Below are 20,164 nucleotides of genomic sequence, written 5' to 3'. Positions count from 1 at the left end.
ATAAATTAACAAGCAGCCCACATTCATTCATCCTGTCAGCTCCTGTACATGTGCGCATGAAAGAAATAGCACCTGACAAGCACAAGTACGCTCAGGAGAACCCACTTCAGACTCTGTGAAGATTCAGGAAAAGGTCAGTTTGTTGTGTTTCCATGAACAAAAGCAAATCTTCATGGTCATATTCACAAAAAATGTGATGACACAAGACTTTCTTTTAATTTCATTTATTTAACAGTCACCAGATGATGAGATACATTCTCTTAAAAAAGAAATAGACAACAAAACTGATATTATTTTTGAGATTTTAAAAACTATTATACAATATTCTTAATATATAGATTTTGTACAAAATAAAAGTCAGTAAAAGGGGCAAATAGAGAGTGATATCTTAAAAAACAGAGAGAAAATAAAAAGGGGGAGGGGATAGGAGTTGACTCAAACAACTACCACATTTAGGAGTGACAAAGACCAATCTCTTTCATAAATAAATATAGGAAAATTAGACATCATATATAGCTCTTTCCAATAACAGGGCATTGCTAAATGTCTGTAGCATAGGTTATAACATAACTGCTTTGTGAGGCCCATTTGCTCAGAAAATTCCACGCATTTTCCACACGGAGATTAGCTGGAACGCGACTAAAAGCCCTGAAATAAAGGTATTTACCTCAATTATGGGTCTGATAGTCTGCGCCGTGCTTGACCTTTGGCTGTAACAATAACCCCCGCCGCACTCTTACCCCCCATCTTTTCTTTTGTGTGCCGTACTTGGTGCAGACCAAGCACAGAGTCTCCTTTAGGGAACTAGAGAATATTTTTTCTCTCTCTCTATTTCTCTAAAGGCCGATGAGAAACAAGCTTCAGACTCTCCAACTCACAAACAGAGACAATTAAGCAGAGCAAGTGTGGGAGGGGGTGCAGGGTAATAGGAAGGTCATACTGCACTACCAACATTGAACTCCGTCCTTAAACTATGCGTATTTCAGCTCTTGTTGGTCCTTAGAATTTCAACAATACAACAACAACTACAAGACAACAGAATAAACACACAAAAAGTGGATGTGGATGGCTGTGGGGCATTACAACCCTGTTTGACATAGACTCATGCCACTCAGATTGGGCTGATTGTTTTCTCCTTAAATCGCTCCCTTTGCACCTGTTTGAGTATTTGAAGCTCAGGGTATAAGCACTGAAAACATGGCAACAGGGGAGTACAAAATACAGAGAATGGAGATGGTTTACAATACGAATACACTACCTGTTTTCAGACACACACACCCAGAGTATGGAAACTGAGGCCGATGATTGATCCCACTGCAACAACAGGCTTTTGTTCCACCCTTGTCTCCATCTTTTTCTATTTGTACCCTCTGTGAGCAGGCAAGCGGACAGTGACATTGGCCCTTCTAAGAGCAGGACAGCAGGCAGAGTGACTTGGCGTTAATCACAGTTTTGTCTCGCTTTCTTGGCACATTAAGTCACGGGAGGCAAGCGGCTGCCCGGACGGCCGGGGTGAGAGATGGGAGGACGACGCGTTAGATTCTCAATAATGACGCATCGCTGCTGCATCACTTTGGAGATTAAAAACAAGATGCTGAATTTCAATCAAGCCACATTAATGGCTCGGTGTGAGGAATGGTCACTTTGTCTCCACTGGCGGGCAGAGAGAGAGGGAACCTGGCACGAGAAGCGCAGGTGAGACAAGGTGATACGACATTTTAATTCACCAAATTGCATGCTATCCAGTAATGATAGAATCCATTTAAGGATGTAGTGACAATATTCTCTAACCGGTGACAACAGGGCACTGACAAAATGTTACTTCCAAGATAAAAGTCAATGCACCAAGGACTAAATGCATGTAGCTGTAAATAACAGGACTGCTGGTGTAAGATAATTAGTTGGATCTGATGAACATGTGAATGCCGTTAGCATTAAAGGGTCAGTTTGGATTTTTTGATGTGGGGATTTATGAGGTACTTAACCATAGTCAGTGTATTATCTGCAATAGATGGCAATCAGCACGCCTCCAGTTTGGAGAAGCAGGCTGTAGTCTGACATGGAAGCTCTGCGATATACTGCTGTAGAGGGGCCAGCAATTAAAACTATCATTTTTGTCAATGGGGTCTGGTGGCTTTGACGAGCACATAGATGGGGACCTGAAGCATTAACAGCTTCTCCGTCTGAACAGGCTGTCTGACAAAAAAGGTAAAGTGGTGGAAATACTCTCATTGCAGCATATACTTAAACTGTTATAGATTTATTTTTTTGTGGTGAATCTGTATTTTTAAGTGGCTAAAATATGCTTTGTTGCTGCCCCCGTCCACAGCAGTACATTGCTTAGCTTCAGAGTCGGTACTCCTGCTACTTTTCCAAACTGGGAGAGGTATGTAAGTATGTGTGTAATAAACTGACTATGGGTTAAGTACCTCACACAACACCACTTAAAAAAAAATCGTAACTATCCCTTTAAGATTTTTTACTGGTTTCAGATCAGAAAACTATTTTTAAATGCACCGTATTTACATTGAATCTAGTGTCAAATCTGGGTTTAATTTAACAATATAATATTAATTATGTTTGTTTGTTTTTTTAAATTGTGTGGACAGATGAGGAATAGGCAATATCTAAGCTTTTGAGCTGACACTGAATTTGGAAAAAACAAGGCTCTAAGCAACCAAGGATTTTTTACTAAAAAAGTCCCCACCTCTGACAATGACAGCATATTAGAAAAGGAGTCCAATTTTAATTCAGTGTCAAGATGTGACACTTTATCAATGGAGCTTGTAATTTCCTCATTTGTTGGCGTCAAATACCGCCGTCACCTTAACAAAATCTGCCAAGCTCTGCCTGAGCTGCTCTGTGAACGCGTGACACTGCGAGATGTGACCCACTTGCAATAAAGTGCATTGAGAGTTCAGTTCTCATGGTAGATGAGAAGCGATGTTGGGCGAGCACAGCTGAGAGATTGTCATCACAGTATAGCTGATATGAAGAAAAACCTAATGTGACATGAACTAGATCTCTGGGGGGGGGGGTCAAAAGAGGAGAGGGCGACAGAAGAATTGTCAAGACAACAAAGCGAGACGGGAGTGTTGGTCCTATAGTCTCTGTGTCAAGTCAGGAATGTCACAGTTGAGCACAGTGCTTCATGGGTAGGGTAGTTCTTTAGAGGGCAGAAGGTGTTGACTTCAGCCAGGCACCCAGCTCTGGTTGCTGTGGGCTTGCTGTGGACCAGTCAGACCGCTCATCCCCATGCCCATGGTCACACCCATACCCATACCCATGCCGATGCCCACCCCCTGGGCTAGGGAGCAGTCAAAGTTAAAGTCCATCTCCTCCCCAGAGTCCATAATGTCATGGAGGAGGATAGACTCCACATCGCAGTCCAAGCTACCGTGGAACATATCAATGTCCAGGTCAGCCGGTAGTCTCTCGTGAGGGTGAGGTTGGTGATAGCCGTGGTAGTTGCTCCCAACACTACCATTCCCCATCCCCTGGCCATGGTGATATGGTCCGTTAGTCATGCCTTGGTGTTGTGGGTCGGGGTAATGGTTGTGACGGGGGTGTGGGGCGGTGGCCACATGGCAGGAGTCCTGGGGCATGCCAAGCATACCTGCTGGGTTTGGGGGGAGGGTGGTGGAGGCAGGGAGGTGGGCGTGTGAAGGGGGGCTGTACAGGTACGGAGCTTTGTGGTTGTAGGTCTGCAGCTGATTGCTGTTGCCACGCGGGATGAGGGCCACAGCCCGGGGCGGTGTGTGGTTATGGCTCTGGCTGAGGTTATGACCGTTGTGAGCGAGGCTGTGAGGTGAGTTGTGGTTGTGGTTGGTGACATTGTTGTGATTGTGACTACTGGTATGGCTGTGAGTTCTGTTATGGCTATGAGCTGAGCTGTGATTATGAGGTCCATTGTGGCTGTGGCCATTGTGGTGGCCGTGGTGGTGGCTGTGATGGTTGGAGCCTACTCCATTACTAGCTTGAGCCATCATAGGGTGGCTTTCCCTCTCCTGTCCCAGCATCATGTCCTTGGAACAGTACTGCTGCCTGGCTGGACCCCCTGTTAGCAGACTCTGCAGGGCATTGGTGCTGGAGTACGCTCGCATGGTTCCAGAGAAACTCGCTGGCTTGTTCTCCTGAATGGTCTGCATGGGTGAGTGGTGGCGCAGCATCCCCATGCCTGTTGCACCATAGACGCCTGCACCATATGGGCTCTGCCCCTTCACTCCAGAGCTGTAGTGGTAGACAGGGGTTTGGTGCTTGTGTCTGCCAACAGCTGGATGCTGCTGGTGTTGCTGCTGCGGTGGGTGATGGTGATGATAACTGTCCTCCATCAGCTGCTCATCCAGGCTGATGGCACCTGTCAGGTTGGCCAGCTGAGGCAGCTGCTCAAGAGGAGGACAGCGGTTCCCTGCCCCCATGGACGGAGAGCGGGCACTGGTCGGTGAGGGGTAGAGATGGGGGGAAGTGGAACAGGACAGACCACCTTCCTCTGGTTCCTCTGGCTCTCCCTCTGCGAGGATCGGTGACAGACGGCCACTCAGCGTGGAGGCTGAGGAGCTAGCTCTGGAATGGAGGTCTGTCCAAGCATCAAACTCTCCATCTGTGCCAGATGCACCTCCAGCTCCTGGGAGGCCTTTCTGTGGAGGGCTGCCATGATCGGGAGAGCCCTGGAGCCCAACCACAACAGACCCCGCTCCAATCCCAGGACGGCCAACCCTCTTGCCTCTGACGCGGCCTTTGCTTTTTAGGTATTTGGTGCTGTTGTCCATGGAAACTGCTCGCCGGCGGGGGGCCTTGCCCATTTTCCCTCCATCTGGGTTCAGCATCCACCAAGAACTCTTCCCCGTTCCCTCATTCTGCACCCTGATAAAACGCGTGTGAAGGGATAGGTTGTGTCGGATGGAGTTCTGCAGAGAGATGAGAGAGACGAACACGGTAAGAGAGAGATCAAATTAAATTGTATTACATCACATAACTTCTCATTTGTACACAAACTGCTTTTCTGAGGTGAACACTTTAAATGAGCGCAATTTACATAAGATTCATATAAAATGTACCAGAGGAAAATAAGATTTTTTGACATCAAACGTAAAAATCAGCAATGCAGACGAGCCTACTTATGAATCATTCATTCTATACATGCTCAGTTGTAGAAAAAAATGTGCCAAATTATAAGGTCGCTTCCACGTCTATTATTAAATGAACAAAACACGCCTAAGTAGATGCACAACCCTCCGTGCAATCAGTGTCAACCAATGTCAGAAAAATTAGATCACGTTAAAAAACACAAACATGTTTCAAAGGACAGCACGGAGCACGACCTCATCAGCCTCAACCAACCTGAGACGACCTGAGACTCGGTCTTGAGACATTCTCCCTATGTGCGTCAATCCTCCCACTTTAATTTCCATCAATCCATCTGTCCTCCTCTACTTTTCCTTTCAGCCGGGCTGATGTAAGCTGCTGTGGTTGGGCGTACTGTATGTTTGAAGTCGGTGCCAGTCTGGCTTAGTGCCAGCGCTGTCTCTTTTGCTCTCGTAGCTTGAATGGGGGGATGTATTGCAAGATTGAGCCGGGAGCAAGGAAGGCTAATGGATGTATCCCACCCTCCGACATCTACCTTCACTGCCTATCTCCCTCTCCCTCCCTTGTTCTGTCTTCATCACGAACCCGTTTCCTCTTTTGTCACTGAGTTCTACATATTTTTTATTTTTCCCATTTCACACACCTCTTTGCACACAACAGTCATTTTCCACTTCTGCTTTCCATCTCTGTGCCTTCAATTATACAGTGTGTCACCAATTACTTTCCCATTATCCTCTACACCGGCATGTACAGTCACTGACTCAGTAATTCATAGGATATAGTGTTTTGTTTTTTTTAAAAAATTTTTTTATAATCATTTACATCTCAAGGGTTGCTGAATGCTGAAGGTTCCTGGTGTGCAACAGAGTCTGTCGTCGTAATTCTGCTCTTTGTTGTGCGTGCGGCATTTTGACGCTCATGGAGGAAAATATCAAATCAAAAGCACCTCCTGTGGTTTAGGAATATACTGGGACAATAGATTGTTTCAGATTGAGGGGTACTCACACTTCCACCATCTCCATTATGTTGCGGATTATTTGTATTCACGCTGAATTGCACGGCGGGGAAACAAATAAATCAAATTGCGGCGGAGAACACAGAAACGGGAGGCGAACTGAATTCAGGTGATCTGTGAATGCCTCCTTGGGTTATCTCGCTGTGACACCTCCGGCATTGGGTAACCATGGCAACCGGGTAAACGTGCAACGGCAGAACTATATCATATTGTGGTGAGAGTCAAGAGAGTGAGCGAGAGAGATGGAGGGAGAGTGGGGGGATGGGGGAAAGGATGCAAGAGGAGGCGGTTGTTTGATGCTGCTGCTCCAACACTAAACAGCCTTTCATCTCGGCAGTGCAGGTCCGCAGGGGATGCCCGCTCCCTGCTTCTGACGGCTTCTCTACGTGCCGCGCCAACTCCCTGTCTCACCCTGGCTGGATCATCCACCTATCATACCACTCCAAATCATCCCCATCAAGTCCTGTGCATGCCTGAATTAAAACATATGTAAGCTTTCATGCCATTCCACCACGGCCGGTTGTAAATGGGGCATCTTTCAGAGAGCTGAGCCACTTCATGCTGCAACTCTGTGTGACCTGTCTGATTCAAATCTCGATTTATCCCCGTATGAGGGAAGAGCAGCCCCATTGAACTTGGAGGGATTTGTCATCATCCCAAACCCTCTTTATCTGATGAATCCACCTGCTAGAGAGATTTGAGAGATTTCGGACAGTGGCCAGCCATGGCATCATCATCATCATCACTGCTAGCTGCCGGCTTCCTGTCGTGTAGTTTTCCACCACATGTTTTTCTCTGTCATCCTGTTTGTGTGTTTTAGGATCTAAGAATAGCTCAGGTTGCAGGTGGTTCCACTGTGGGTGTGGTTCTGTCCGCCTCCTGTTCCCTCACTCTGAGTCAGGGGCAATTTGGCCAGCCTATGGCCCTCACGCCCCCGAAACAAGCAGTCACTGCTAATCCCCCTCCATCCCTGAGTAATCCCAGACAATCCTGGGCTAATCCCAAGTTGATTCAGGGGCACTCCCAGCTGGGTGTCTCACACGGAGCCATGCCAGGTCACCGCGGACGCAGCGGGCAGCCCAGATATGCTATGATCCAATAGTAATACAGCAAAAGGGAAGTTTGAGATGTGTGAAATAGGGACACCATAAACCCCTTATAGGATGTAGTGTTAATGTCTGTGTGTGTGCTTTTTAGTAGATTTTTTGAGGCAGTGATCCGATGTTAACCGCATTTTTTGATGCCTCCATCGAATCAACTACCTTTACTCTGTGTTCTGTCCTTGAGGGTTGGCTTTGCCACATTTCTACCCCTACGGGTTGAATAGAATAAAATTGAAAACTTTATTATGTATTAAATATTCATAAAATGGAAATTCTCTTTCAGCCCCCTGGCTTGCTAAGGCAGACGGATGAAGCCCACAGAAACATACAATGACAGAGAGGAACACACACATCACACGCCTGGGTCCAGGAAGCTGCTTCCTATTCAAATCATAGCCCTTTAATACAATGGGCCTAGTGGAGAGGGCTCTAAATAATGAATGAACCAGTGGCTGGGCTTATGCAGGGAGATGCACCGCCTGGTCCCGTAATACTGAACAGAACCGACAGAGTCATAAGAAGAGGTGTGACTTCTTTGTTTTGTGATCAGGGACATCCAATTTCATCCTCCGTCTACAAACACAACTCAATCTGGATGAAAGGGGTTAAACTGGATGTAAAGTAAAAGAGGATAAGGGTAAGAGGTTATGGACCAATCAAAGCCAATTAAGGTGAACAAGGTTCTTTTGGTCGCTGGAAAACAATGAACTTGGGTTCAACTCTCATTAAAGCCTAAAAATCTGATTTAGATATTAAGACAATAGATACCAAGCTACAGGACAGTCCTCTTTGTACTCAGATTAGAAGCTTAAGCTCTCTTTTGGAACAAATTTGCCAAAGTGACACTTTTTTTTCTCACAACACACACGTAGGGATGGATCGGTATGCAAATTTAACACATATAGTCATAAAAAACACAATTCGCAGTGAATTTCCATTATCAGGATAATCATGAATATTGTGTCGAGCAGCACCGAAAGAGATGGCTGGGCAACCAACAATAAAAAAAAACTCTGCAAAAACAAACTGTATAAATAATGACCTCAAAAAGATGCAAAAGGTCAGGTGAAAACATATTTTGGGTTATTTTGCTTTCACATGTTTTCTTTAAGACAAGTGCAAACTAGTGGAACCTGCCTAAAATATACATTTAGATGTTTTTTTAATTTAGATTTCTGTTCTGGAAATGTATGCAAAAACTGCATAATTACATAAAGAATAATTTGCATATTTAAACATGACATTTCAGAAAACTTGTAATACAAAAAATGATTGTCTTAATGTAATCTGTTTTTTTAGTTTTATAATGTATGAAATTTTGCAGTACATATCGTCAAAGGCCATTTTCTAAAAATGACTTTTTTTTCTCATGCTCTGAGCCAAAAACCTCCATATTAGTTGCACTTACGTTCACCACACCTTACAGTTTTATTTTACCTATGTTCTGAAGGGGTTTTTTTTTTTTTTTTACAGAGGGGTTTGTTCATGTATCATTCATAGCCTGATTCATTATTATTATTATTATTATCATCAACATTTTCTCCCTAAAAACATGGCAAAATCTGAGTTTTTTAAATGACTATTAAGAGTATTTTCTTAATTGTGGAGAGAAGAAAAGACATATCCAACATTTCCTCTGTGAAACCTATGGCTCTAACATGACAACAAACTCAAACAAAAATGTTAAACCCGGTTTTATCCAATGTTAAGATTTTTGTTCTGAAATTGTATGCAAATCATTGCAGATCTTTTTAATTAAATGTTACCTCATTTGCATATTTAAATATACAATGTCAGAAAACTAGTAATATGAAAAAATAATTGTCATTTCAGAAATTTCAAAAGCCTGACTTTTGGAGGTTGTTTTCCACTTAAAAAAAAAAGAAGTGTCCTATCTGTGATACAGTAGAAATATTTGCTTCTTAACAAAATGTATATTCTAGTTCCATTCTAAGAGTTTTAAGCATGTTTTTTATTGTTTAATAAATGTTGTAAATTATGTTTTCATATTGCTTACACACAGGTGGACTAAGCAATAAGAGGGTTTTTCATTGGCTCAATATTTGTTGATGAGCTGAACCAGGTTCCTGGAATCCATCCATAATAATGTCTTTAAGAACCATTCATTTGGCTTTTGGAAATCTTACAATACCAATCAATTGCTCTCCTGTTCCTCCCTCCCTTCTTCCACACACACTTGGTTTGATTCAGGGACTGGAGAGGCCTATTTAGTGCTGGGAATCAATGAAGTTTAATGGCTATCAGTGCTGAGGCTTAGCACACATCAAGGTCTGACTAACTAAACAATCCACCTGCATTATGAGGCCAATATGGGTGCTCAATATGCCATATCCTCACTGTTCGCACAACAATGTGTAACTGCCACAGGCTTGTCAGTTAAAGTGACTGTGCCCACTTGTGTAAAATGGCTTTGTGCCCAACGCGTCCCTCTGTTGCCTCTCCCAAGATGTCAGTCAGGCATTAACATTGGGAGTACATGAGTGTGGGGGCAGGGGTTGTTATGTTGGGCCCAATGGTTCATCTGGGATAACCTGACTGACTGGCATGGGGGCAGCTGTGCTGGGGGGTACAGCAGGAGGTGGAGGGGCCTGGGGGTAAGGGGTGGGAATATAGAGGTACCGCAAGGGGCCCCTCCACGCCACACAAAGGGGTGCCCTCAAAATGCCCCCCACTGCCCCATCCCCTCCATTAGCCCCCCAACCCCCACCCTCCACCCCCATCAGAACCCACTCAAGGTTTTTTCCCGCTCACACACCCACACACATGCTCACACACAGAGGGGAGAGGAAACAGGTCAAACGGTTTATAGGACCCATCTTGTGGCGAATGTGCACTCATTCAAACAGAACTGAGTGACGAACTAAGGCCTGTGAGTGGGGTCTGGGAACCAGCAAAAAGAAACCACTCACCCGATTCAAACAACCTCAAGGGTGAAGCAGCGTGGTGCGCTTGCCCAGCTAAGAACACAGCAGCTGTTCTTGTAGTGGCACCGGGTAAAGCTGTTTGCCACACTCGACTGGTATTACCAAACCATTTCATGCAGAATGGAGCCATTATGTATTGTCAAAGGGTATCCCTCTGTGGTGCACATTCATTTGATAAGCCCAAATCAAGGGGGAGTAACAGAAGCACTAACTGTGTTTATTGTGATGCTGTTTTTGCCTGTGCAGAAGGCAGGAGGGATCAGGGGGAGGGGAGGTTTCAACACAAGCAGTTTTGTTCAGCACAGGAATGAGTTTTGTCAGCTAAGCCTGTCTCCAGGCTATTGGTGGAAATTAGCGCCGGCTAAATATTCGCTTTCCATGATTGATGTCACGGCTCGCGTTGTCCCTTTGAAGGGAAATAAAGAATTTAGAGCCATGTGGATTAATAGGGACAGGGTTGGGGGAATTTTATGTGTCTGAGGGGGACTTGAAGAGGGACTGAAGGGCCTAATGGCTGCACTGATATGGCACAATGGAGCTGAGACGATATGGTGTATCAGAGAGTGAGGGAAGACAAGTGAGACTATGACAGTGAGTACAAGAAAGAAAATTGGAAATTGTTTGTATGTGTATGTGTGTAAGAGAGAGTACGTGTGTGTGTGCGGGAGAGAAAGAGAGAGATGTAGCTATTTGCCTGAGAAGCCCAGAGTCAGATGATTAAAATCCCTTTAGGAGGCTTCTTTAAGAGAGACAGATGGGCAGACAGGCCTGTTTTTGGAATGCAATCAAATTGAAAAGATTAAAAAGGAGTCTCTTTTATTAGGAGGTGAGAAACAGTTACTTCTCTGCCACATGCCATCATCGCCTCCACAGCACTGGTCACGACTGCATTGGCATGCGAGGCGCATTACAGCCCTTGTTGGGGAAGAAATAAACCTGGGATTAGGAATTGCATCTATCGCAGTATCACTGTGGGGTCTCTGAGGATTGGCAGCATTTCTAATTTCTTGCTGAATAAATACGATTTACAGGAAAGAGTCAAAAACTCTTTTCTTCTCGAATCATTACAGAACAGGCTAAAGTGAACTGAGGTGGCTCAAGGACTTTTCACCAATAGCTGTCCTATTACAGACAGAACTTTCATTTAATCTCAACACCAAATCTGAACAGGTACAATTCAAATGTGCATTCCCTCGCCTGCCATTGTACTTGAATAGACTGCGTTTGCACAGTAGAGTGATTCAAGCACTGTGAAAGGTGCTCTGTATCCGACCCCATTATTCCACAACACTGCAGGAGTGCCATTTATAAAAAGGCTTAAAATGGAAAGCAAGTGTGTGGTAGTGTGTCTGGTAGTCTCAGATCAGGAAGTGGCTGCGGAGAGGGGTGTAATGGAGTTGGTAGGGGATTCCTGCCTGACTGTGCACTAATTGCATCCAATGGCTGGCGAGCCATCAGCCGTGCCCACCCCGGCGCGGAGGGAAGGGCTGGCATCGGGGTGGCGGGGTGTGGGATAGAGAAGGGCTGCCGCAGCTTTGGTGGGTAAAAATAGACGCTGACAGATTAGTAGAGCATCTGAGACCCGGACAGGAGATCGGAAAATCCGCTAGCCTGATGCCAGGGACAGCTGAGTGTTTCCGGTGGGCACAAAGGGGACACAATCTGGGCATCGTGTCCAACGCCCACGCATAAAACGGGGGGAGCCTCCGAGTGGGTGCGAGCACATGAGCGTGCACGTGCCAGAGGAGAGCATGGGTGTGGTTTTTCCACTGGGACCTGCAAGGTAGGCAGAGCTTGCGCCCTCCCACTGAGGATTCACACAACAGGTGTTTGGGCTGAGCCACCTGTGGAGCCGGCCGCCTGCTCGCACTTCACACCTCGTCTAGGGAGCAAACTAACATTTTCCACTGGGCTTGCCATGCTTTTGTTAAAGACCAACACGTTTCTGGAGAGGCTTTTTATGGCCCTTTTTACAAGATCTGCATGATATGCATGTGTGCAAGCGCACACAAGTCAATCTGCATTTATGTGAGCGGCTGTGTGTCTATATTTGTGTATCAGTCCATTTAATAGCCAACAGGCACCGTGTGGATTTGATTATATTGAAACCTCCCTCTGCCATATACAAGAAACTGTCGGCCAACAATGGAATCAATGCAGGCTCGGGCTTTTTTTTTTTCACACTCGGCCTCCAACATAATCTCATTCATAACAATGAGAATCTCATTTCCCACATTCTAAAGGTCAGTGCACACCTCTGATCACACTTTAATAAACATCATTCTCAGCGTTTAATTTAATTTCAGCAGAGCAGGAAACTCATAGGCAGCCATGCAAAATTCATCGGATCGTCCCTTTAATTGCTTCACTTTCACAGAACAGAGAAGGATGACCGCAATCAACGCGCGCACACGCACACACACGCACACACACACACACACACACACACACACACACACACACACACACACACACACACAGAGAGGAGATAAGTAGTCAGTCACATGCCAGTTTTGGTTACATTTTAATAAAATAAGCTTCACATTTTTTTTGAACCTGCACCAAGTAGTGGCTCCACATCTCTTTGTCATCACACATTTTAACTCTCACCTAAATTGGCAAACTGCACCACACACACACACACACACACACACACACACACACACACACACACACACACACACACACACCTATACACACACTCCGTTACATTGCACACACACATGCCAACATGATACAAAGCCTGGCACACCGGGCACACTCATTACTGCAATGCCAAGCTACCAGTTGCTAAGGAGACCTGTGGGAGAGGGAGGGTTCCTTGTTGTTGCCATAGCAGCCAGCTCGCTCCCTGCCAACTCTCTCCCTCGGGGAGAAACAAGGCAAGAGGTGGGGGGTGAAGTGGGTAGAGGTAGGGGGCAGCGGTTTAATAGGGCTATGAGGTGCAGGGGAACTTCATTAGCCATCAGTGTGTGCCGCACCAACCACTGCTTCCCATGAATGCCTACCCACATGCAACACTTCAGTCTGCAGACTGCCACTTACTCACGCACAGCCCATAGACTCCCACTTATTCGCACACCTATACAGAGAGGAGGATAGAGAATGGCATGCTTAGAATGAAAAGCAGGGAGTTGGCGGTGGGGGGGTCGAGCGTATCTGCGGGGGGAGGGGCTGAGAGGGCAGAGGTGGGTAAAGAACAAAAAAAAGGATGGGGGAACAAAGGGGAGTTAGAAAGGGTCTTGAATGTGGGGGCCCGGCTTGAAAGAGTGGCAGACTCTTAGGTAGTTAAAGGCTGTATGAAAGCAGTTCCCTTTATAGTGGTGCCTCCTCCTAACCAACCTTGACCTTCAGCTACAGCCTCTATCCTTCAAACCAAAGAATAGCACAAACACACAGACAGCACATTGTACATACAGTTTGCTTTCTTCGAATACAATGCAACAGCATGACAAACTGCAAACATTCCTCCGTAGTCTTTAAGGTTGCTTTGGAGCATATAGCAAGCTGTTTTACCATTTGTGATCACATTTTCATGCCCATGGTAAAGCAGGCAATGTTTACATGTTAAATGTTTTGTTCTAAATTTCTAAAAGTTTGCTGTGTCACTCTCAGTAACATTTTTTTTTTGTGTAACACACTCTGTATGTTGTCATTTAAATATCTCTTAGTTTCTGTGGTCAGACTATAAAAGAGCAATTTGATTGTGAATGATGGCTGTAAGCGCTACCTGTTAATGGAGCTGTCACAAACACTAACATATCACTGACGACCAATCAAGCTTCTGCAAACAGAGCCAAGGTGCCTCCTCTTAGCGCTCAAATGTAACTGTGGTTATGAGTTTAATTAATTCCTTTGAACTGTCTATATGTGTAACTGATTTTACAATTAAATTGTTTTATATCATCTCAGTGTGGCACCCCAGAAGTACCATTGGCCTTGGTTAATAGGTAACATTTATGAGCATTCATCACAGTTTTCAGATTTATCCACTTGGAAGGAAAAGCTTAATTTTCAGGTGTAAATCTCACTTTGATTTGGATGGAAGGACGAAACTGAGAAAACTGTTTTTTTTTGTTTTTTTATCCATATGAGCATACACAGCCTCATGACTAAGGATAAAATTGAGTGGAAGAGTTATTTCATTGATACTGTCCTCATAAAGCTTCGATGCATTGTGCGTCAAAAGTTTCACTCCACAGAGGCGTGTGTGGATACTTTTGATCAACTGAATTGACCAAATTTAGAAAATGCTTAAATTTCTATAAATGACATAACATCTATAAACAGTCATCTGCATATGTGTAGGCAATCATAGGCAATTGTAGGCCACAGGACAAGATTTTGGTATCAGAAGCCTTTTGTGTTGTTTTTTTTTTTTTTTTTGTTCAAGCGGTATTAACCAACCATTTTTGAGCAGCAAGTAAAAAGTCTGTGTTGAGATGAAGGTATTGGCCGAAATGCAGTCTTGAAACCCATCAATGTATCTTTTAATTTTTTTAATTTAACTGCTTTCACATGCAGATATCTGTTTATTGAGATTAGCTAAAATGACCAGTGCATGGAAGATTAAGTATTTTCCCACTTAATCCACTGGCTTCAACAGATTTCTCAAAATATTGTTTGGTACCCCCAGAAACTGTCAGACCAATAGTGAAAGAGTACTGAGATTGTTAACATATGAACATCATGATAATATCATGCATAAGAATAAATGACAATGTATAACAACTTGGAAAAAGATCTGTCCACATTCAGGCTGTTCTCATGCACAGTTTAAACACATACCTACCAAAGAAATTCCACAATCGTATATAACTTTATTCCACAAACAGTGGAATTAAAACTTGCACGTTTGTCATGTCATGCCAAGCAACCCAAAAAGACTTTTTCCCATTGATTAACATGGTAAATAAGATGTCTGTAAATCAGTTTCATTATCGGAATTCAATCTATTTGGTCTGATAACATTTGGAAGTTTAAAAGAGCTGCACAATTTAAAAAATTCATATGAATTCAAGTTAGCAGAAAGGTAAACTGGAGGTAGCTGGCTTGGCAGTCAGAAGTCTCCGGCGGGATTCCTCTGTGGGATGCACGGTGCGGAAACAGTGTTGATCATCTCTGTAATTTTATACATGGCAGTTGAACAACTTTGGCTTGATGCGCTAGTGAGCAACTTTCTTATGAATTAACAGAACCCGCCTTCAATACTGTATCCAATTTTCTTTACACATCCATGGTGTAAGAAGGCAAACAAACATTGGACTTTCTCCCAAGACTGCTGTTTGGAACTGTGGGAAACCGAGTGAACTTTGAGTTATTTTAAGGTAAGTCACTACCATGTTTCTTTTGTGCTTAACCGAAACAATTTTGCGTTAAGTATGTAACATCATTCATTATTTGCTAATTTGTTAGATATCGTTGTGTGATAATATTTTGACACAATACAGAACCAGCATTTTGAAATCTTTCCTTTTCTCCAAACGGATCAACTGTTGGTGCTCAAAAAGTGCTGCTTTAGTGTTATTGAGTCTCCACACAGAGAGAAAAAGATGTGTTTCAAAATGAATCCACGTTAGTGTGGACATAACCTCTGAAGGATGTTGCTGGTGAAATCAAGGAGAAGAGCTCAACTCCTGTCGGGTCAAAGTGAGTTCTGTATTCAGGAGCAGTTCTTCAAATATTGACTGCCTGATAACCTATGATGCTCCTGGCTGCCTCAAATTCTCATACTTTAAGTACCAGTGTACAGTGCGAACCAGGGAGCGTATCGATTTGGTCTCAATGAACTCCGTGCGGTTATATGCGGTTAAGAACACCACCCACCTCAACCTCCCCCACCCTGACTGGAGCTCGACCAACTCAATGCAACCTCAGGAGGAGAGAAATTGAAGGGTAGCGGGAGAAAGACACTCCTGAGAGGAATGAGGAGATGGGGGACAAGAAAAGACAGGATTTACCCCCTCCTCTTTCCCTTCCTTCCTCCCCCCTCCCCTCTCCGTTTCCTGAAACAAAAAGAGCCCAATTAAGTCAGTTTGAGTTAGGGTCTTATGTGTGTGTCTGTGTGTGTGTGTTGGCAAAAAATTGTGAATCCAAAGCGCAAGTGTGTGTGCAATAAATGGAAATACGGGGGCAACGTACTGTAAGTTGTAGAGACTGTCTGAGAGAGAAAAGGGGGGAGGTTTGTTAGGGAGAGAAAAAGAGGGGTGAATCTCTCTCTCTCTCTCTCTCTCTCTCTCTAGCCTAAGAGGGCCAAACTTGCTCTCAGCTCCTCGACGGGAGACGCTGAAATATTAATCGCCACGCTCCAGCCGCAGACTAGTGAACACAATCGCTTCAAACTCCCACCCTAATGAGTGTGTTCATGAATGGCTAATGTGCACAGATGGGGGGCTGATGACTGGATAGATCGCAACGGGGAGGTGAGGGAGGGAGAGGAGGGAAGGGAGGGAAGGGGGGAAAGTGAAATTTCGGCGGGGCGTGGTGGTGGTGGTGGTGAGGGGGTGCAGCGGCGTGCCATGACCTTTTAAGAGCCTCCTGAAAACTTAATTAAGACTAGCCCCGCGCTACTCTTCCTTTCTCTTACTCCCTCTCCCACGCACACACTCCGACTCATGCTCGCATGCCTGCACACACACACACACACACACACACACACACACACACACACACGTGAAAAAAAAATTCTTTATGATCCCTCGTTCTCATCTTCTCTCCTCCTAGTGCATGCCAATTGTTTACCCCTTGCCCTTTTACACACCCCGCTGATCTGATGCACAATAGACCTCTAGGTATAAAACTTGAAAAATGACTCAAGCAGGCTTTTTGTGCACACGTCAATTTCTCGGTCATGTTAGCGCGCACACATCCTGAGATAAACAAAAACATGAGTAGACATTAAAACTGCACAGGCAGGTATGTCGCTCCTCACCCCCTACGTGGATACATCTCAAGAAGAGACTTTACAGGGCTCTGAGGAGCAAGGTGAAGAGCTCCTTCACATTAAAAGCCATTTACTTCCACAGAGGAGTTGCCCTGAACCGAATCCTGACCTGCTTGCATCGTGGGGCGTGTACAGGCCAAAGCGCCCTCTCAACTGCAGCTTGTTCTTTGGGAATGTTAATGCTTTACATCCATCTTTTATGGCTGGATCTGACCTGTTCTTTCACCCCTGGGATACGTTTCACCTGAGCGTTCTTATCACGGACTCCTTACCTCATCATCATTTTAAGTACTGACACATTTTGATCACACGCGGAGAAACAGAAATGCCCGTTAACGCGTCTTCCCAGGACTCTCCATTACCATAGAGGCCACCTACGGATTAAGAGCATCCAGCGTGTAGACGCACATACAGACACACACATACATACATCGACATGCATACACTCACAGCATCTAATTAGAGGAGTAAGATGCTGTGACCTAATTCCTAACCTCTCCTCGGCGGTATGGGTTGGAGCCTCTGCTTGGATCAGTTGGACTAGGGCGGGAAAAAAGAAGGTGCCTCACAGGGAGAAGTATGGCAATGGAAAGAGGCTGAACAGAGGGGAAGTGATGGGAAGATTTCTTTAAATATGAAAAATTAGGAGGTAGGGTTCAGGCAGCAGAGAGTGAGACAAGACCATCATGGGACTGCAGCTAAATTTAATGTGTAATCATGTAATATAATGCATACAATGCATTTTACTTTGCACGATATGCATTTTTTTTCCATAACAAATTATATATTCTAAACCTTTTTACACGTTAGCTATCAGAACTATGCCCTCTTATGTTTAATGATGTTATAGATGTTGTTAATTTGTTGATCATACTTTTTTGCATCTAATCCCTACTGTAGTCAGATAACAGCAGTATTTATGACTGTCCTTCAAATTAAACATTATGTCCATTTTATTTCTGTTGTCTTGTTACATTTTTTAAGTTTTGTAAAAAATGTGGATATAGTGCAATTACTTTAAGTCCCCCTCTACTCAAAAATGTATTTTTCTTGTGTTTATATCCTCTATGGAGGCCTTTTACATTCCTTTGCTATAGTAGGTTATGTCTTTGCATTTCCCTAAAATCTGAGATTCAACTATACGCCAGGCAAGCTAGACTGGCTATGACACTAACACGAAAAACAATTGCTGTATAATACAGAAAACAGGTATTGACAGGGAACAGACTTTGACAAAACAATTTTGAAGAAAACTGAAATCTCAACTGCAGAGTGAACTTGTCAGAGTAAGAGTTAGCATTAGCATTAGCATAGTGAAAGTTTTGACAAAAACAGAGTAGAGTTTGTAGTTTCTGGATATAAACCACACACTGGAGCTTCCTTCCACTACCTACCAAAAACTCCATCAGTTATTACTGTATGCTTCACAAACACCAGCGCTGTTTCAGTCACTGCCAGAGAGTCTACAAGCTAACAAGCATAAATAAACAATGCTAACTACAGTTGCCATTCTGCTATATCTGCCAGCCTTCAATTTAGGTAAACAAGGCTAAAACACGTATGGCTCAATCTCTCAAATGTTTCCACCACACTAATCTACACTGCTCTTTCACCAGTCAACCATTGAAAATTTCTCAATGAAATAAAAACCAGTAAATCTTTTTCCAACCCCTTTCAAGTTTTTTTTTTAAACTGTTATATGCGGAAAACCATGGTAAACAAAATATCAGTATTAGTATAACTATTTTTACATGTTAAAGCCCTGATATTTTACGTTTCTGGGCTTAAACAAAAGCTGGAGCGGTTAGGCCTTGTCAGTAGCAGCTAACTAGGCCTCAACTGCCCTGAAATGTAAAGATTCAATGAAAATAGTTTTCATTACAATAAACTGATACAGCAATGATGTCTTGTTTTTTTAATGTTGTAAAATAATCTTTTAAGAAGAGCAAACACATAAGTGTTAACATCGCAGAGACATTTTATACTTTAACTTCTTTATGTTGGGAGGTGTAGGAATTTTATTCTTTGGTTAAAGAACCACCATTCAGAGATATAAAAGAAAGCTTACCATATAAACTATCTAAAAAGAGAGACAGAGAGAATCACACAACTAAAGACTTCTATTTTTTTTTTTTTTTACCTATAAACACCACCTCAATAGGATGCTTTCATGCATTTGGGCCGCAGCCACAGACTAACTTAAAAACAAGCAGCACCACAAGCTGCCCCCCCACCCCACTCACTGTTTCCTGCCTCGACTGCCAACACACTCTAGGCATGATAGAGGGAAACCAGCGGAGGTACTGAGAGGGGAATTAACCTTTGAGAAGGGACTGCATTGGCAATGCTCACTGTACTTTAAGAGGTTGAGTTCAAGATTTCACTTTGCTGTCAACTGGGTACTCCAGTGCATTTATCACCCTTTGTCTAATTCTGTCATCTAAATTGCAAAATAAAGTGGATTGCATATGCAGTGTGTCAAATGACTAATCTGCGACTTTGATGCCGCATTTGCAGAAACAAAATAAAAAAATTAGATGTAGCATTTCTATGCAAACTGTAGTGCATCTATAGCGAGAAATGCTTAAATTCAAAATCTATTATCTGTTGTGTCCATGTCCGCTTTTACAAATTCATTTGTCATCAAGCTCACGGGCCAAAAGACAGACTGGGGAGCATCATTATCGAGCTAGCTGTACCCTGTGATTACCTCGATGGCCCACGTCTATCCATCACATGAAAATTCCTGAAGACAGATGCAGCCGAATGGAGGCATATTTACAGTAAGTGCGTGACTGTGAGCACCACGAAGGGGCTCGGTGCGGGTGATGGTCGCATACACACACACAGACACACACACACTCTCATCTGTCAGCAGCTTTGCATGAGCTGATACATGCATGTGAGAAAGTGCTACACCTCTGTATGTTCTGTGTGTGTGTGCGCGCGTGTGTGTGTGTGTCACAGCACTCCTGGAAGGGGGGGTTGCAGCGTTTCCGCCTGAGCGCGACTGTCAGTGGGCATCACTCAGCCTGGCAGTGTGGCAGGACGCGAGGATCATTAGTGGACGCGG

General features: G+C 44.0%; 1 protein-coding gene across 2 annotated transcripts in view; it reads right to left on the bottom strand.

The window, feature by feature from the left end:
• Positions 1-214: 214 nt before the first annotated feature.
• Positions 215-20,164, bottom strand: part of LOC121946167 (forkhead box protein O6-like) — a 45,571-nt gene continuing 25,621 nt past the window's right edge. For both annotated transcript variants that reach the window (XM_088084280.1, XM_042490632.2), the window contains exon 5: positions 215-4,907. In XM_088084280.1, coding sequence (XP_087940406.1) covers positions 3,192-4,907 — 1,716 coding nt within the window. In that variant the 3' untranslated portion in view covers positions 215-3,191. The remainder of the gene's footprint in view (positions 4,908-20,164) is intronic.

This window comes from Plectropomus leopardus, chromosome 11 (genome assembly GCF_026936395.1).
Source record: "Plectropomus leopardus strain MGB_pleo_1.0 chromosome 11, ASM2693639v1, whole genome shotgun sequence".
Lineage (NCBI taxonomy): Eukaryota > Metazoa > Chordata > Actinopteri > Perciformes > Serranidae > Plectropomus > Plectropomus leopardus.
The sequence above is the reverse complement of the archived record's forward strand: the minus strand, read 5'-3'. Positions and strand labels throughout refer to the sequence as shown.